This window comes from Corylus avellana, chromosome 4 (genome assembly GCF_965113065.1).
Source record: "Corylus avellana chromosome 4, dhCorAvel1.hap1.2, whole genome shotgun sequence".
Classification (NCBI taxonomy): domain Eukaryota; kingdom Viridiplantae; phylum Streptophyta; class Magnoliopsida; order Fagales; family Betulaceae; genus Corylus; species Corylus avellana.
In genome coordinates, this window is record NC_142493.1 from 27,092,887 (window position 1) to 27,110,283 (window position 17,397).

Here is a 17,397-nt window from a genome sequence, read left to right on the forward strand (position 1 = left end):
GATAAACAGGATTAGCAGCTATTTGAATGGTACTAGTATTATCTGCATGGAGAGGAGTAGAATCAGATTGAGAAAAACCAAGTTCAGCCAGAAGCCCACGAAGCCAAACAATCTCAGAACAAGCAGCAGACATTGCCCGGTATTCGGATTCAGTAGATGATTTAGAAACGCGAGCTTGTTTCTTACTCTTCCAATAAATCAAAGAATCACCAAGAAACATACACCAACCCGTGACAGACCGCCGAGTATCAGGACATCCGGCCCAATCCGCATCACTATAAGCAACAAGGCGAAGAGGAGAGCCGGTTGGGAAGAACAACCCACGGCTAGGTGACCCCCGAAGATAGCGAATGATACGGCGAACCGCAGCTAAATGAAGATGGCATGGAGTTTGCATAAATTGGCTAACCTGCTGGACAGCGAAGGAAATATCAGGCCGAGTAATAGTCAAATAGTTCAAGCTGCCTACCAATTGTCGAAACACAGTAGGATCAGAAAGAAGATCACCCTCCTCATTTCGATATTTCACATTAACCTCCATAGGAGTATCCACCGAAGAAGAATCCTGAAGACCAGCCAGGCGAATCAAGTCCTGGGTATATTTGTGTTGATTCAAGAATATACCTGAAGAATCGGTATGCACCTCCAACCCCAAAAAATATGCAAGAGGACCAAGGTCTTTCATATGAAAAGAAGCCTGAAGATTCTGCTTGAGATGGCCAATCAAACTGGAGTCAGTGCCAATAATGACAATATCATCCGCATACACAAGTAAAAGAACGAGACCAGTCGAAGTCTTGCAAAGAAACAAAGAGGAGTCATATTGGCTTTGGACAAAGGAGAGGTGAAGCAGCGTAGACCTGAATTTTTCAAACCATGCCCGGGGAGCCTGTTTTAAGCCATAGAGAGACCGCTTTAACTTACATACAGCTGCAGATGGAGAAGAAAACAAACCCAGAGGAGGAGTCATGTAAATATCCTCTATGAGATAGCCATGAAGAAAAACATTTTTGACGTCCATCTGGTGAAGCGGCCAGCCTTGGGAGGTGGCAATAGAAATAACCGTACGCACTGTGGTCATCTTCGCTACCGGAGCAAATGTCTCCTCATAGTCCACCCCATATTCTTGTCTATTCCCAAGAGCAACTAATCGTGCCTTATACCGATCCAGAGTCCCATCAGAGCGGAGCTTAATCGAGTAAACCCATTTACAACCGATGGCTTTAACAGTAGAAGGACAAGGAACCACCTCCCATGTCTGATTGTCCTGGAGAGCCTGAAGTTCCTCATCCATTGCTTTTCGCCAACATTCATGTTTAACAGCCTCGGAAAAACATGTAGGGATGGAAATAGAAGACAAAGTAGCATTAAAAAAAGTGTGAGAAAAACCATACCGATCAGGAGGACGTGATACTCGGGCAGATCGTCGAGGACCAGGCTTAGGAGGCGTGGGAGAACTGATCGGACCTGTCTCGGATGACAAATTAATCTCCGGAGAAGTTGTCAGAGCAGGTTCGGATGAAGGTTCAGTCTCGAGAAGGGGCAAAGTTGGTAGACGTCGAGTATACACAATTCCAGGTTTGAACCGTTCAAGGAGAGGAGTGAATTCATCAAAACATGGTAGAATACTAATTTCAGGCAATGACTCAACATGTGTAGAAAAGAAACATTGATTCTCAAAGAAAACAACATTACGCGATATACGAAATTTGTTAAAACAAGAATCATAGCAAATATAACCCTTGTGTGAAATACTATAACCCATAAATGCACATTTAACAGACTGAGCAGAGAGTTTGTGACGTTCATGAAAAGGTAAATGAACAAAACAAACACATCCAAAAGTATGCAGATTAAGATAGCTAGGATGCTGATGATACAAACGATAGTAAGGAGAATCAAAATTCAAGACCTGAGAGGGCAGTCTATTAATTAAGTAAACTGCAGTAGATAATGCCTCAACCCAAAATTTAGACGGAACGGATGACTCAAGCAATAAGGTGCGAACAACATCCAAGAGATGTCGGTTCTTTCGTTCCGCCACCCCATTTTGCTGAGGAGTATAAGGACAAGAGCGCTGAGAGACAATTCTTTTGTGGTGTAAGAAATCATGAAATTCGTGGGACATGTATTCTCCACTAGAATTAGACCTCAAAATCTTAATACCTATAGAAAATTGATTCTCAATATATGCTACAAAGGTCTTAAAAACAGACAAGACCTCAGATTTAGCCCGAAGAAAATAGACCCAAGTATAACAACTGAAATCATCTATGAATGTCACAAAATATTTATATCGAGCATGAGAAATGATAGGAGAAATGCCCCATACATCACTATGCACAATATCAAAGCATTTTGTAGCACGACTACCATGAGAAGAAAAGGAAAGGGTCTTACTCTTACCAAGTTTGCAGACAGAACAATCAAATGACAAATTTTTAGAAACTCGTTCTTTATTGTCTAACAAACCAGAATTTAACATATGAGATAAAATAACAGAGTTTGGATGACCCAAACATTTGTGCCATACTTCGTTTGGAGTGTTAACTGTCATACAAGCCAAAAATAAACAACTAGGAATTGAAAAATGCAGTGGAAATAGTCTGCCAACTTTAGGCCCCTTCGCGAGTATCTTCCCCAACACCTGATCCTGCACAAGACAACCATCACGAGAGAAATGGACATCACAGTTTTTCTCAACTAACGGGCCAACTGAAATAAGATTATTAGAAAGTCCAGGAGACACATAAACATCTCGGAATGAAGGATTGATATCTCCTACTTCATGAATAGCTAAATGACTCCCATTAGCTACTTGAATATGAGATGAACCAAGATATGGACGAACATTGCAAAGAGTATCAGATGATCTGGTCATATGATTGGATGCAGCAGAATCAATAAGCCAAGACTGATACGGAGTAGTACCGTTACCTTGGAGCCCTAAGGCGGAAAAGGCTGACATAATCATCTGCTGGACCATTTCAGGAGTAAGAACAGATGATCCGGCCGCAGAAGAGGACACTGAGGACATCACTGGAGCGGAAGAGGTGTTCACTGCAGCTTGATAGGCGGTAGCTTGGCGATTCTGAGGCCGAATGGGACATTCTTTGATAAAGTGGCCCTGTTTCTTACAGTAATTGCAAGATTTCTTTGCACAATTGGCGGCAATATGACCATACTCCTTGCAGCTGAAACACTGGACCTTGCGCATATCCTTACCCCTCCCTTTCCCATAGACTGCATAGGCTACTGGATTTGGGTTGGAATCATGCTGGAACGTAGCCTATGTGAGAAGACGCTGCTCCTTGCGAAGTAATTCTCCAAAACAAACATCCAAAGATGGAGAAGGATCCTGGTTCATTAAATTTGAGCGAGTAACCTCAAATTCAGAGCGCAATTTCATCAAGAATTGATCTCTTGCTTTGCTCATGAACAGCCTGAACAGCAGAGATAGATGCAGCAGGTACCTTCGCATAAATCATATCAGAAAATTCTCCCCACAAATTCTGAAAACCAGAAAAATACTCCTGAATGGAGAGATTGCCTTGAGTGTAACTAGCAATCTCATATTCCAACTGAAAACGACGTGCGGTATTATCCTGGTGATAAACCTTCAACAAATACTCCCACATAGTCTTTGCAGACTTATAGGGTCTCAGATTGAGTACAATAAGAGGATCGACAGACCCTAAGATCCACGACATCACACGTGCATCTTTGACCTTCCACTTAGCCAACTCCTTAGGTTCCGTAGGGGCCAGATCACTACCGTCAATATGGCCCCACAACTCTTTTCCCATAACAAACAATTGAAATTGGAATTCCCAAGTAGAATAATTTTTTCCTGTAAAACGGACCCCGAAAGACTCGCTAGAAGACATGATGAAACCAAAATAAAATCCGAAATGATAAAACCTGATAAAGGAGTAACAGGCCCACCAGATTTGTTGGACAGCAAGCCCAAGCCCACCAAACAGCACCCAAAGAGCAACCAAACAACACCTAGACAGCAACCAAACAGCACCTCACGTCTCCACCAAACAGCAACCAAAAAATATGAGCCCACAGCTACCAATCAAGCCCAAGCCCACCAAACATCACCCAAACAGCAACCAAACAGCACCCAAATAGCACCTCACGTCTTCACCAAACAGAAACAGCAACCAAAACGATCATGCGGCCACAGCAACCAAAACGATCATGCGACCACGCTGCCGTCAGCCCAAATCCTCCAGAATCGCCGACAGCCCAAAACGACCACTCCGCCGTCAGCCCCAAATACACCAGAATCGCCGACAGCCCAAAAACGACCACGCCGCCGTCAGCCCAAATCCTCCAGAATCGCCGACAGCCCAAAACGACCACGCCGCCATCAGCTCCAAATACACCAGAATCGCCGACAACCCAAAAACGACCACGCCACCATCAGCCCCTAAGATGAAATTCCAGTAAGAATAAATTCCCTACCCTCACTAGAATTATCGACAACTTCTCCCAAAGAGACCAATAGCTCAGTCCCGACCCAACACAGAAAACTTGAATCACAACCCTAATTTAGATGATTTTGGCTCTAATACCATGTCAATTGTATTGAATCCCTCTCAATGTCAGGGTTTCTCATATTATATAGGAATTGTCTAGCTAATTACAAGCCATATCTCAGCGATTACAGCAATCTAGGAGAACAAATAAGGCAACTAAAATCTACCTATTAATTACAAGATACTATAGCTATAATACAAAAATATACCATAACTAGAAAGACTAATTATGGCTAAATATATATATATATCATATCTGACTGACAAATCTGATAAGAGGAAATTACATTCAGACATGTTAATGTCAAATTTAACCCAACATTTTAAACAAAAAATTAAAAAAAAAAAAAAAAAAAAAAGGAAAAGGCACTACTAAGCTACTCAGTAGGGCTAACCACTAGCCAAATCAGTTCGTCTACCAGTGTTTGTTCAAGAAAATAGAAGTGAATTAGTAAATTACTTTTGAATAGAGGCCAAACCTGGTTTGCAAGATAGGTAATCTGAATGGAATTTAAATTATCTGATATAAAGATTCAAGATAAATTTCACAGGAAAAAACAATGGTGCAGCACTAGAATTTCAAGTTTTGAAACAGTATTTTCTAGAGATGAGAAAGAAACGGAGTTTTAATTTTTATTAGGGAACACATCAAGAATGGGTCACTTAAAAGACAGAAAAACTTTTGTCTAAGGATAACAAATACTAAAATACATTTCTTGCATCCCTCTGAAGTTTCAGAGACGAACTATAACAAAATAACTCAATGGCATGAAATGAATAACTCAATTGCATCAAATTAAGGATGATATGGGAGATTTTCATCAGGCAAAAACAGGAATTATGTAAAACAATTCTATTACTAGGCTTCAAATATTAAGAAATGCTAAAAGAATATATGTTTTCTATCACTTTTTATATGGAAAAATCTTTAGATTTTGTTCCTATATGATCAATTGCTGTAATTTTGTTATTATTTTTCAAGAGAACAGCTTAAAAAAGGAAGAACTGTTTCTTACGAAGAATCTTTGATGATTTTGATAACGTAAAACTCATTTCTGTAATTCTGTCATCTTTTTTCAGACAACCACTTAAAAGAAAGAAACACCCCACTCTTTTGAGTGCTTACTCTGTCACCTCTAATTTTCACATGTTTAAGACAATCGCTAAAAAGAAAGGGAAAAATTATAAGAAAAAGAAGAAAAAAATGGTGGAGAGTTAGATATGCAGTCAAGTGCATTTTATATGGGTAAATAATATTATCAATGAGCACGAATACAAACCTGGAGAAGTTTTGTTGGAGGCTGCTTGATATTAAAAATGAAGTCTTCATTCCATGTAGGCTCTTTTGTCCTGTAATCATGTAATTGAAGATATAATCAAACGTAAGTAAGCGTTCAATCCAAAGTAATCTTCCACGACTTCCCTACATCTGTTAAATTTGACATTTATGTCCCATGAGTCACAACTCATGAAACATGTATTTCAACTCAAGGCTCTAACTATTACAATATTCTTACAGTAGAAGGAGTGACAAATGTGAAGAGCTAGTTTGATTCTTCTGTCAATAGCTAAGAAAGTACTCCCATCTACAAGTTGATTTTACAAAGCCACAAGCGCCCTTACAAATTTCTGATAAGCAATAGCAAATGAGTAAAATATAGTAATTATACAAGCTTCAAAATTCATCTGGTTCCTTCACCATCACCAAATGAGAGGGTAAAAATATATATTTTTTTATAAGTAATAACCAGTCTTATTAAACTGAGAGGGTAAAAATATATAGCATTGAAGGAAAGCTTTTCTGACTTATAACTTACAATAAGGTGTAATGAGGGTTTTCAAAAGATATAAAAATGAACACACATAAAAGAGAGAATATAACCACTAAATCACACTCTCCCTTTAATTTCAGTATGAAATCACAGATATAAAAGGAATCTAAGTAGAATAAATCAACATTAAAAATTAAATAAATAAATGAAAAAATGAAAAAAAAAACAAAACAAAGCAAAAAAACAAACAAACAAACAAACAAACCTTTTTGCAACACACTGCATAAAACAGCATATAGTGTGAATCATCCTCAACTTTCTAAAATCTCACCTCAGCGGCATTTCCCAACATTATCTAGATATTTGTCCAACTTAAATTAGACAAACTCTAGATACTATGTTCGAGTGAGAAGCAATATCAGTAAAATCACATATACATACAAAAGATACAAATGCACAACATTTCAACATTACCAAAGTTTTTTAAGCAAGGAACAGCCATGATCCATGAAGAATTATCTAAAGTTTCTTGTTTTCCAAGAATTCATGAAAATATGAATAACTTACCCCCATTTGACCTTGCTTTTGGCAACCTGTCCATCCAATTGCATGACCACATATGGATCACTTGTTCCCTAAAAAGCATATAAAAAGTTGCCAGTAGGGAAAAAAAAAAAAAGGAATATTCGAATGTGGGAAATACAACTGTTATGATCTTAAACCAACTCAAAGCACCAAATGTATGAAGTGTAGGTGACAAAAATGGGTGGTGCTACGCATGGAGGTGAAAAAAAAAACTACAAATATCCTCTATACATGAAAGGTTAAAGAAGATAACCTACCCACGGATCCATGGCAGGTAAATCCAAACCCTTCTTTAACTTTATGAACAGTTGGCCATCATATATCTCACGTACAAACAACCTGCATGTATGAAAGTCAAATTTTTATCAGTCCTAAATTGCCAGTTTTACATTTGGACTCACTTTGTTGAATGGTATAAGTATGACTCAATTTGAATTACCAGATGGACAATATTTAAAAATGTAAAAGTGAAGAACAACTGTTTGCGTTTTGATTAATCAAGCTTATAGTAAAAACAACTTAATTTTTAAGTCTTTAACTATTGAAACAGAAAATGATCACATACTCCGAGAGATACACTGTCTTACAATCTGCAGCATCAACTTCAAACCTTCCGACATGTTCCTGAGAAAAATGAAGCCAATCGATATATAATAACACAACAGAATTGATCAAAACTAAACACTTTTAAGTGATTCTCAGCTATTTTCTCTTGTGAATGAATAATTATCTGCCCTTTTCCCAAGAACCACGTGAAAAAGAAAAAGAAAACGACCCTGAGTCTTGTGTTCTGATATCTGATTCATAAGAGGGGAAAAAAAAAAAAAAAAGCTCAACTTATATTATTGTACAAGGTTTACATAGTAAAACTTTCTGGTTTCCATCTCATCTTCTTTTCGTTCTGATTTCCAAGACATTGAAACGCAAAACGACGGTTGTTGTCTTGCTTACGTTTTTTTTTTTTTTTTTTTCTATATTTAATTGGAAACCCAGTTGAATATCAGCGAAGACATTTCGTTTTCTTTTCTCGGTCCAATATCCAATTAACTTCAAAACCAAGATTAAATTTCTGACGTTTATTTCTGTATTTTTTTTTTTCTTTTTCTTGATAAATTTGGTCTAATTCGTACACTTGGAGCTAAACGGGAGAAAGTACTGTTAAGCAAGATTCTACGTATAATGCAACAGATATTCAAACACAGCCGATCACGGCAAAGCAGAGATAGTATTGGGAATTCAAACTTTAAATTCAAATGTATAGAATAAATCTTGTATTCAGTTTTCTAGGATTTTCATTTTTGATTGTACTCCATTTAAACACACGTACATACTCAGTAAAGGTCAATCAATATTCTCTTGATTTATTGAAGTCTTACAAGTATCAGCACTCGATTTCTTTCCCTTTTCCCAAAAAAAATTCTCAGCAAACAAACAGAGCCCACCCAAAAACTAAAACCATATTTAAAGAAAAAATTAAAAAGCAGTTTAAGAATCATTTACAGGGGGACTTGTATACGCTTCGAATGCGAAACCAGCAAGAATGACAGCGAGATTGATGTCGAACGAAGGCTGCTCATTCTCCTCCTCCTGCACCGAAACCCTTTCGATTTCTGACCCGGTTTTACAGAAACAACAAACCGAGCACACTCCCCCTCTGCCTCCGAACTTTTCCCGGAAAGTGAAAACCCTCACTTTCCCGGGAATCGGTGCAGGTAACCAATGAGAGAAGCTAGGTTTTCGGAGATAGGGGAGCTTGGAGGTGATGGAGGCGAGGCAGTGATGGAATTGGAAGTTCGTGGCCATGGCCGAGACAGCCAGTGAGAGTGGGCAATGGGTGAGCTTGTGAAGTGCGTATTAGCGGAAGTGGTAGTTGTGTAATTGTGTGTGGGATAGAGGGGGGATTTTGTGGAGATGGTGGGCTTATCGTGCACTTCCACGTAAGTGGAGGGGAACCTCAGAGAAGGGTAGAGACACGGAGCCACGTGGCCAACGGTCGTTCAAGATTCTGTGACGTTACGTGGATACTGAAGGACATAATTGAAATTATACAGATATTGAATTGTAAATATAGTAGGAAATAATATAGCATTTGGAAATGCCGCATAAACTGGTTTTGCATGGATAATTTGGGTATGCATTTAGAGAAAGACATTGAAGAAGGTGAAACTGAAACAAATCAGAATTCTTTTGCATTACAATTGCATTATTGTTAAGCCATATTATATCTGCCTACTACAATGAAGAAGGTAAAAGATTGAAAACAAAAGACTAGGCCTTATTACAACCGATCGAGGAGTTTTCTTAAAAGAAATCTCAAATCTCACCCCAACACACAATTTTGCGACAACTTAGAAAAACCTAAATCCATTAATGCAGCACCACATCATAATGAGAGACAGAGAGATGTTTTTCCTTCATTTCTTGTCACCCATTCCAAGTGTGCTCTTCACATTGCCCACAGCTCCCTCAGCCATGTTCCTCACCTGTTCCCCTGTCTGTAACAAGGCAAAAATTACACTGTGAAGCTCCAAAACCAAATGACATACATACACACAATCTATCATATGTATTCTAATTAAAGGGATATAAATAGAAAACCTGCTGGAGGAAACCGGCACTTTGGTCCTTCCCTTGCTGGGCAGATTCCTTAGTTGATTGAGTTGCATCAACTGTCTTGTCTTTAGCTGATTGAGCTACATCAGTGGTCTTGTTTTTGGCTGCATTGGCTGTATCCTTTGTTCACAAACAAATAAACAGTCGACAATATTTAGCAAGCACAGTGTTAAACTGGTTATAAAAGGTAGATAAATTACTATCCTCATTGAAAAATCTTCCCTACCTGGACCTGGGATTCCCCTGCCTTCAAATTTTCTTGGATGTTCGACATCTTTGCTTCAAAAGGTAATATAAAACCCGAATTATATAATATATATAAACAAGCTTTTCTCTTGATCTCAGTGGTAGTCTATGTTGTTTGCTTGAAGCCTTGAAGTATTTATAGCACCCCAGGGATCCTTACAGGAGTGACACGTGGAAGTCATGCTTTCTGCTATCACACGTGTCGGTTGATTGAAGGTACAGAGCTTGTATTTCGGCCTTTGAAATGGGCATTGGGTGACTGACTCTGCGGTATTTTGTTATGGTCCTCCCATAATCCATGCCTATTTTGTAACTGATCATGATATCTCCATTGATACATTTGATTTTACTGATTTTATTTTTATTTTTATAATATCTTTCTAGTAAAACTATTGTAATCGTGGTTTCAAATGTGTTTTAGAAGTAGTTTAGAAGTATGTAAAATTTTTAAAACTAATATTTTTATTTTCTTTAAATTAATCAACGACAAAGGGATGTAAAAGTTAACATATTTTTATTTTTTATTTTTTTTTATAAGAATTTTTGTGTGATTGAGCAAAAAAAAAAAAATCAATGGAACAGGGTGTTCTAAAAAAATTAAAAAGACACTTTAATTATCTTTGTGTGATTGAGATTGTTCTGCTATTTCTTTGAATTTTTTTTTTTTTTTAATCTCGAAAGTCCTCTTTATTCTTTTAGTAGCTTTTTTCTTGTGGAATTTTCTTTTCAAAGAATTGTTTCAGGGGGACCATGAAACAATTAATTATCTTTCTTTGTACATTTTTATCCAACAACAGAAGAACCGTAAAAGAGGTTAGAAAGATCTTCTAGAGACAAAAATACGAGAGCTTTCTCCAAGGTGGGGAGACAAACGTATCATTCCATTATTTGCCAACATTAGAGATAGGAAAATGTTAGGTGTTCTTTTAATGTTTTTTGGGTGTTGTCCTAACTGTGATGTGACTTTTAAAATCACCGTTGAATTTAAGATTATTATTATTGTCTTTTAATCTATTTGTAATTTTAAAAGCCACATTACAATTAAAAAAACACTAGAAAAACACCTAACATTTCTTAACAATGCATGCATGTATGAAAGTCAAATTTTTATCAGTCCTAAATTGCCAGTTTTACATTTGGACTCACTTCGTTAAATGGGATAAGTATGACTCAATTTGAATTACTAAATGGACAAATGTTTAAAAATGTAAAAGTGAAGAACAACTGTTTGCGTTTGAGATTAATCAAGCTTATAACAGTAAAAACAACTTAATTTTTAAGTCTTTTACTATTGAAACAGAAAATGATCACATACTCTGAGAGCTACACTGTCTTACAATCTGCAGCATCAACTTCAAATCTTCCGACATGTTCCTGAGAAAACACTTTTAAGTGATTCTCTGCTATTTTCTCTTGTGAATGAATAATTATCTGCTCTTTTCCCAAGAACCACGTGAAAAAGAAAAAAGAAAACGACCCCCGAGTCTTGACATTGAAACTCAAAACGACGGTTGTTGTCTTGCTTATGTTTTTTTTTTTTGTATATTTAATTGGAAACCCAGTTGAATTAAGCTAAATTAGCTCATCTACGAAGACGTTTCTTGTTTTCTTTTATAGGTCCAATATCCAATTAACTTCAAAACCAAGATTAAATTTCTGAGGTTTATTTCTGTTTTTTTATTTTTCTTTTTCTTGATAAATTTGATTCTAATTCGTACACTTGGAGCTAAACGGTAGAAAGTATTGTTAAGCAAGATTCTACGTACGTATAATGCAACAGATATTAATAGACACCCGATCACAGCAAAGCAGAGATAGTATTGGGAATTCAAACTTTAAATTAAAATGTATCAAGGAGTTTCAGATTTGATTGTACCCTATTTAAACACACGTGCAAGTAACTCAATCTTCTCTTGATTTATTGAAGTCTGACAAGTATCGGCACTCAATTTCTTTCCCTTCTCCCAAAAAATTCTCAGTAAACAAACAGAGCCCACCCAAAAACTTAAAACTATATTTAAAAAGCAGTTTAAGAATCATTTACAGGGGGACTTGTATACGCTTCGAATGCGAACCCACCAAGAATGACAGCGAGATTGATATCGAACGGAGGCCGCTCGTTCTCCTCCTCCCCCTCTGCCTCCGAACTTTTCCCGGAAAGTGAAAACCCTCACTTTCCCAGGAAACGGTGCAGGTAACCAATGAGAGAAGCTAGGTTTTCGGAGATAGGGGAGCTTGGAGGAGATGGAGGCGAGGCAGTGATGGAATTAGAGGTGCGTGGCCATGGCCGAGACAGCGAGTGAGAGTGGGCAACGGGTGAGTTTGGGAAGTGCGTATTAGCGGAAGTGGTAGTTGTGTAATTGTGTGTGGGATAGAGGGGGTGATTTTGTGGAGGTGGTGTGATGGTCTTATCGTATACTTCCACGTAAGTGGAGGTAAAACACATAGAAGGACGTAGAGACATGGAGCCACGTGGCCAACGGTCGTTCTAGATTCTGTGACGTTACGTGGATACTGAAAGGACATAATTGAAATAAAAATTAATTTGGAAATGCCGCATGGACAATTGGGCATGCATTTAGAGAAAGATATTGCAGAAGGTGAAACTGAAACAAATCAGAACTCTTCTACATTACAATTGCATAATTGTTAAGCCATATTTTATCTGGCTACTACAATGAAGAAGGTAAAAGACTGAAAACAAAAGAGCTAGGCCTTATTACAACAGTGGAGTTTAATTTCTTAAAAGACATCTCAAATTTCACCCCAACACAAAATTTTGCAACAACCTAGAAAAAACCTAAAATCCATTAATACAGCACGACATCATAGTGTAGATAAAGAGCTGTTTTTCCATCATTTCTTGTCACCCATTCCAAGTGTACTCTTCACACTGCCCACAGCGCCCTGAGCCATGTTCATCACCTTTTCCCCTGTCTGTAACAAGACAAAAATTACACTGTGAAGCTCCAAACCAAGTGGCGCGCACACACAATCTATCATATATCTTCAAATTAAAGGGATATAAATAGAAAACCTGCTGGAGGAAACCGGCACTTTGGTCCGTCCCTTGCTGGACACACTCCTTAGTTGATTGAGTTGCATCAGCTGTCTTGTCTTTAGCAGATTGAGCAGTATCAGCGGTCTTGTTTTTGGCTGCATTGGCTGCATCAGCTGTCTTGTCTTTAGCAGATTGAGCTGTATCAGCGGTCTTGTTTTTGGCTGCATTGGCTGTATCCTTTGTTCACAAACAAATAAACAGTCGACAATATTTAGCAAACACACTGTTAAACTGGTTATAAAAGTAGATAAATTACTTTCCTCATTGAAAAATCTTCCATACCTGGACCTGGGATTCCCCTGCCTTCAAATTTTTTTGGATGTTCGACATCTTTGCTTCTAAAGGTAATTTAAAACCTGAATGATACAAATAAAAACAAGCTTTTCTCTTGTTCTCAGTGGTAGTCTATTTTGTTTGCTTGAAGCCTTGAAGTATTTATAGCACCCTAGGGGTCCTTAGAGGAGTGACACGTGGAAGTCATACCATTCTGCTATCACAAGTGTTGGTTGATTGGAGGTATAGAGCATGTACGTCGGCCTTTGAAATGGCCATTGGGTGACTGAATCTGCAGAGAGTCTATCTCAAAGCTTATCTCAATTTTACATAAGAGATATTTACAAAAGAGATATTTACAGAATAGATATTTACCGAAGAGATATTTACAGAATAGATCTTTACAGAAGAGATACTTAAAGATATTTAAGCTTATCTCCAAATATCTACAGAAAAGTTGTTCAAAAATATCTCCACTCTTTAGCCTATATAAGAAGCTCCTACACAAGGTACAACGGTATCTTCTCATACCCTCTCATAACTCTCTCTATTATCGAAGAAATCACGAATTGTAGCTCAATTAGTCCCCTTTAAGCATGATCTTTATCTTAGAAACTGACTTTGGCATTGGCATCGAAGTATCCACGGCATGCAGATCTCTTGTAGCAATTTGGAACAAGCGACTTATTGAAAATCTTGAAAGCGTACAGCCCACATCATGTCGAAAACGATTCTAACAATAATCAGTCTATGTGGTTGTCTTAAATTAAAAATATATCTGTGTGATATAAACAAATAATAATAATAATTCAGAGATTATCGGGATATGCCAAAATAATAATTTAGTTTTTGTAATCAAATTTTGTCAAAATACTTGACGGATTTCAATAGTATATCAGGTCATCACTAATAGAATGATGATATATGTTATTCTTAATTAAAAATAAATAAAATATAAAAATATAAAGTTATTCTTTAATATATAATATATATTTGTGGGGTGGCTACATTGGGAGTGGGGGTGACTCCCAAAGGTGACTAGGGGTGGCTTGTGGCCACCCTCACCCCATGGGGGTGGCGCACGGCCACCCCAGCTGCCTCTAGGCTGGCTCGCGGGCCACCTTTGAGGTTGAGGTAGCCTTCGGGCCACCCTTAACCTGGTTGGGGGTTGGCCACACGCCACCCCCCAGGGTGGGTGTTGAGCCACCCCAACCAGGTTTGGGGGTGGCTATTGGGCCACCCCACCTCAGGGGTGGTATGCAAGCCACCTAGGGTGGCCGAGGGTGGCCATGCGCCACCCCTGTGGGTCAGGGGTTGGCGGTGAGTCACCCCTAGCCATCCCCTATTTTTTTAAAAAAATAAATTAATTAATTTATGTATTTATATTTTTTGTTTTAATTTTTTTATTTGGGGGTATTTTTGTCTTTTAATGAGATTTAACATCTAAAAGAGAATATTCCGTCCAATTTAACATGGTTGACTAGCGGAGTAAGGGTTTTGGGCACAAAATGGTAGTTTGATAGGGTCAAGCAATAGGATTGTCAGTTCATAAGGGCAAAGTGACAATGCGTTGTAGTTAATGTGAAAAAAGTAGGGGTGTCAACCCGGTCCGGTTTCCCGGTTTTTGGCCAAAACCGGAACCGGAACCGGGGTACCCCGGTTCTTGGTTTTGGGAAACCGGAACCGGAACCGCCGGGGTCCCGGTTCCCGGCCGGTTCCGGTTTTACCCGGTCCGGTACCCGGTTTTTGAAAATAATTAGTGTTTGGGGCTTATTTTAGGTATTGGGCCTAAAATAAGCCCATTATTTTTTTCATAAGTTAGCTCATTTAAAAAAGAAACTATTAATCTTTTTGTCTAAATTAAAGAGGCTTTATTGTGATTGTTTCAAATAATTAAAAAATAAACCTAAAAAAGCATAAAAATCCTAAATAATCAATGTTTTTGCCTATATGAGCCTTAAAAATAAAAATTCAAATTTTTTAAAATACCCTAAACATAATTTTAAATTAGATACATAAATAAAACATTAAAACAATAAAAAGTATTGTTTTATATATATACTGAGTATTGCGTAATACTAAGAGTAAAAGAATTAAAATATATATATATATTATTTAATCGGTTCCGGTTTTCCCGGTTTTGACCGGGTGCCAAAAACCGGAACCGGAACCGGGTCCCGGTTTTCCGGTTTCCGGTTTCCAGGTTTTCCGGTCCCGGTTCCGGTTTCCCGGTTATTTTTGACACCCCTAGAAAAAAGTAATTGCCCCAATAAGTTAAAATACATATTAGGACACTACATATAGCGCAAAAGCTGAAGCTAATGGACTTGGATCTACTTAAGTATGCTAACTACTATTTTTCTTTATACTTTTTCTATATGAAATACAAACCTCACAAGTACACTCGCAACAAATCTACAATCTCTTCTATATTGAGCCAACTCCCCCGTCATGTGTGAGTCTTTTACAAACCAAGAATGTCACATATACTCCAAGAGCGAAGCCAAACTCTTTCGTATGAGTCAAATCAAATGCGTCAAACCAAGACACTTATATTAACAGCAGCAGAAGCTAACCATGAGCTTTGATGCCAATTATTAAGAAGAGAATCATCAAAAGAATCGAACAATAGTAAGTTAATATACATATTAGGACATCACTTATAATCCAAAAGCTTAAGCAAAAAGACTTGAATCGTTTAGATATATTAACTACTCTTTTTATTATTATTACTTTTTCAATATAAGATTCCAAACTCATAAGTACAAAGTACAAACAATTTAGTTGGCCATTTAGTGACATGCCATATCAAAGGGAAATCTAATTCAATTAAACCTCACATCAGCAATAAACATATCACAACCCAAAACTATCGCCCACCAAAATGAATTAAACTGAAAACAATTTACAGGGATGAACAATTACCACGAGGTGTCACCAAGAAACAATTTAAAAACCGCACGTTCTGAATAATTCCTCCTCTCCCATTGATCCGTGTAAGCAAGGTCCGGATCTTTGTCAATCTCTTCCACAGCCCACTTGGGCAAAGGAATACTGTACATGAGGAAACTAACCATTCAGATCTACGTATAAACTTACTAACCATCACATAACAATATCAAGGAAATAATATATAGCATTTGGCAATGCCGCATAAGTTGGTTTTGCATGGACAATTGGGTATGCATTTCGAGAAAGATATTGAAGAAGGTGAAACTGAAACAAATCAGAATTCTTTTGCATTACAATTGCATTATTGTTGAGCCATATTATATCTGCCAATTACAATGAAGAAGGTAAAAGATTGAAAACAAAAGACTAGGCCTTATTACAACCGATCGAGGAGTTTTCTTAAAAGAAATCTCAAATCTCACCCCAACACACAATTTTGCTAGAACCTAGAAAAACCTAAATCCATTAATGCAGCAAGGCATCATAGTGAGAGGCAGAGAGCTGTTTTTCCTTCATTTCTTGTCACCCATTCCAAGTGTGCTCTTCACATTGCCCACAGCGCCCTGAGCCATGTTCTTCACCTGTTCCCCTGTCTGTAACAAGACAAAAATTACTCTGTGAAGCTCCAAACCAAATGGCATACACACACAATCTATAATATATATCTTCTAATTAAAGGGATATAAATAGAAAACCTGCTGGAGGAAACCGGCACTTTGGTCCTTCCCTTGCTGGGCAGACTCCTTAGTTGATTGAGTTGCATCAGCTGTCTTGTCTTTAGCAGATTGAGTTGCATCAGCTGTCTTGTCTTTAGCTGATTGAGCTGTATCAGCGGTCTTGTTTTTGGCTGCATTGGCTGTATCCTTCGTGGATTGCATCATGTCCTCGGCCTTTCCCTTCACAAACAAATAAACAGTCAACATTAATATTTAGCAAACACACTGCTAAACTGGTTATAAAAGTAGATAAATTACTATCCTGATCATTGAAAAATCTTCCCTACCTGGACCTGGGATTCCCCTGCCTTCAAATTTTCTTGAATGTTCGACATCTTTGCTTCAAAAGGTAATATAAAACCCGAATTATATAATATATATATATATAAACAAGCTTTTCTCTTGATCTCAGTGGTAGTCTCTGTTGTTCGCTTGAAGCCTTGAAGTATTTATAGCACCCCAGGGATCCTTACAGGAGTGACACGTGGAAGTCATGCTTTCTGCTATCACACTTGTCGGTTGATTGAAGGTACAGAGCTTGTATTTCGGCCTTTGAAATGGGCATTGGGTGACTGACTCTGCGGTATTTTGTTATGGTCCTCCCATAATCCATGCCTATTTTGTAACTGATC

General features: G+C 37.8%; 4 protein-coding genes and 1 pseudogene across 11 annotated transcripts in view; all 5 read right to left on the bottom strand.

Annotated features, from left to right (window-relative positions):
- LOC132179000 (uncharacterized) overlaps window positions 1-8,781 on the bottom strand; it is a 47,175-nt gene extending 38,394 nt beyond the window's left edge. For all 6 annotated transcript variants that reach the window (XR_015911927.1, XR_015911928.1, XR_015911929.1 and 3 more), the window contains exons 1-5: window positions 8,405-8,781; window positions 7,470-7,528; window positions 7,162-7,243; window positions 6,887-6,954; window positions 5,828-5,897 (exon numbers count right to left, since the gene is read on the bottom strand). Coding sequence is in view for 3 of the 6 variants with exons in the window: in XM_088515850.1 (XP_088371976.1) it covers window positions 5,828-5,897; window positions 6,887-6,954; window positions 7,162-7,243; window positions 7,470-7,528; window positions 8,405-8,707 (582 nt within the window). In the remaining 3 variants the exon portion in view is untranslated. The remainder of the gene's footprint in view (window positions 1-5,827; window positions 5,898-6,886; window positions 6,955-7,161; window positions 7,244-7,469; window positions 7,529-8,404) is intronic.
- Window positions 2,606-3,804, bottom strand: LOC148586540 (uncharacterized; annotated as a pseudogene). Its single transcript, XR_015911979.1, has 2 exons — window positions 2,938-3,804; window positions 2,606-2,653 (listed from the first exon to the last, which is right to left on the bottom strand). The product of XR_015911979.1 is annotated as an uncharacterized LOC148586540 (transcript).
- Window positions 8,782-9,060: 279 nt separating the features above from the next.
- On the bottom strand, window positions 9,061-10,048 carry LOC132179834 (uncharacterized). Its single transcript, XM_059592620.2, has 3 exons — window positions 9,744-10,048; window positions 9,503-9,637; window positions 9,061-9,399 (listed from the first exon to the last, which is right to left on the bottom strand). Exons 1-3 carry the CDS (start codon window positions 9,789-9,791, stop codon window positions 9,319-9,321), a joined length of 264 nt encoding a protein of 87 aa, XP_059448603.1. The 5' UTR covers window positions 9,792-10,048; the 3' UTR covers window positions 9,061-9,318.
- Window positions 10,049-12,370: 2,322 nt separating this feature from the next.
- On the bottom strand, window positions 12,371-13,352 carry LOC132179001 (uncharacterized). The gene is made up of 3 exons (XM_059591607.2): window positions 13,107-13,352; window positions 12,801-13,001; window positions 12,371-12,700 (listed from the first exon to the last, which is right to left on the bottom strand). The coding sequence occupies exons 1-3, from the start codon at window positions 13,152-13,154 to the stop codon at window positions 12,620-12,622; spliced, it is 330 nt and encodes a 109-aa protein (XP_059447590.1). The 5' UTR covers window positions 13,155-13,352; the 3' UTR covers window positions 12,371-12,619.
- A 2,969-nt stretch (window positions 13,353-16,321) lies between these two features.
- On the bottom strand, window positions 16,322-17,175 carry LOC132179640 (uncharacterized). Of its 2 annotated transcripts, none has more exons than XM_059592388.2 (3): window positions 17,053-17,175; window positions 16,745-16,945; window positions 16,322-16,642 (listed from the first exon to the last, which is right to left on the bottom strand). In XM_059592388.2, the coding sequence occupies exons 1-3, from the start codon at window positions 17,098-17,100 to the stop codon at window positions 16,562-16,564; spliced, it is 330 nt and encodes a 109-aa protein (XP_059448371.2). In that variant the 5' UTR covers window positions 17,101-17,175; the 3' UTR covers window positions 16,322-16,561. The 2 variants fall into 2 exon arrangements, with proteins under 2 accessions (XP_059448371.2, XP_088371979.1); XM_088515853.1 differs by having other exon boundaries at window positions 16,352-16,642; window positions 16,745-16,912.
- Window positions 17,176-17,397: the final 222 nt, after the last annotated feature.

Coding starts and splice junctions, on each gene's coding strand:
- LOC132179834 (XM_059592620.2), bottom strand. CDS start 9,791: ATGTCGAACATCCAAGAAAATTTGAAGGCAGGGGAATCCCAGGTCCAG. Junction 9,638..9,743: donor CAGGGGAATCCCAGGTCCAG/GTAGGGAAGATT, acceptor TTGTGAACAAAG/GATACAGCCAATGCAGCCAA. Junction 9,400..9,502: donor GTGCCGGTTTCCTCCAGCAG/GTTTTCTATTTA, acceptor GCCTTGTTACAG/ACAGGGGAACAGGTGAGGAA.
- LOC132179001 (XM_059591607.2), bottom strand. CDS start 13,154: ATGTCGAACATCCAAAAAAATTTGAAGGCAGGGGAATCCCAGGTCCAG. Junction 13,002..13,106: donor CAGGGGAATCCCAGGTCCAG/GTATGGAAGATT, acceptor TTGTGAACAAAG/GATACAGCCAATGCAGCCAA. Junction 12,701..12,800: donor GTGCCGGTTTCCTCCAGCAG/GTTTTCTATTTA, acceptor GTCTTGTTACAG/ACAGGGGAAAAGGTGATGAA.
- LOC132179640 (XM_059592388.2), bottom strand. CDS start 17,100: ATGTCGAACATTCAAGAAAATTTGAAGGCAGGGGAATCCCAGGTCCAG. Junction 16,946..17,052: donor CAGGGGAATCCCAGGTCCAG/GTAGGGAAGATT, acceptor TTGTTTGTGAAG/GGAAAGGCCGAGGACATGAT. Junction 16,643..16,744: donor GTGCCGGTTTCCTCCAGCAG/GTTTTCTATTTA, acceptor GTCTTGTTACAG/ACAGGGGAACAGGTGAAGAA.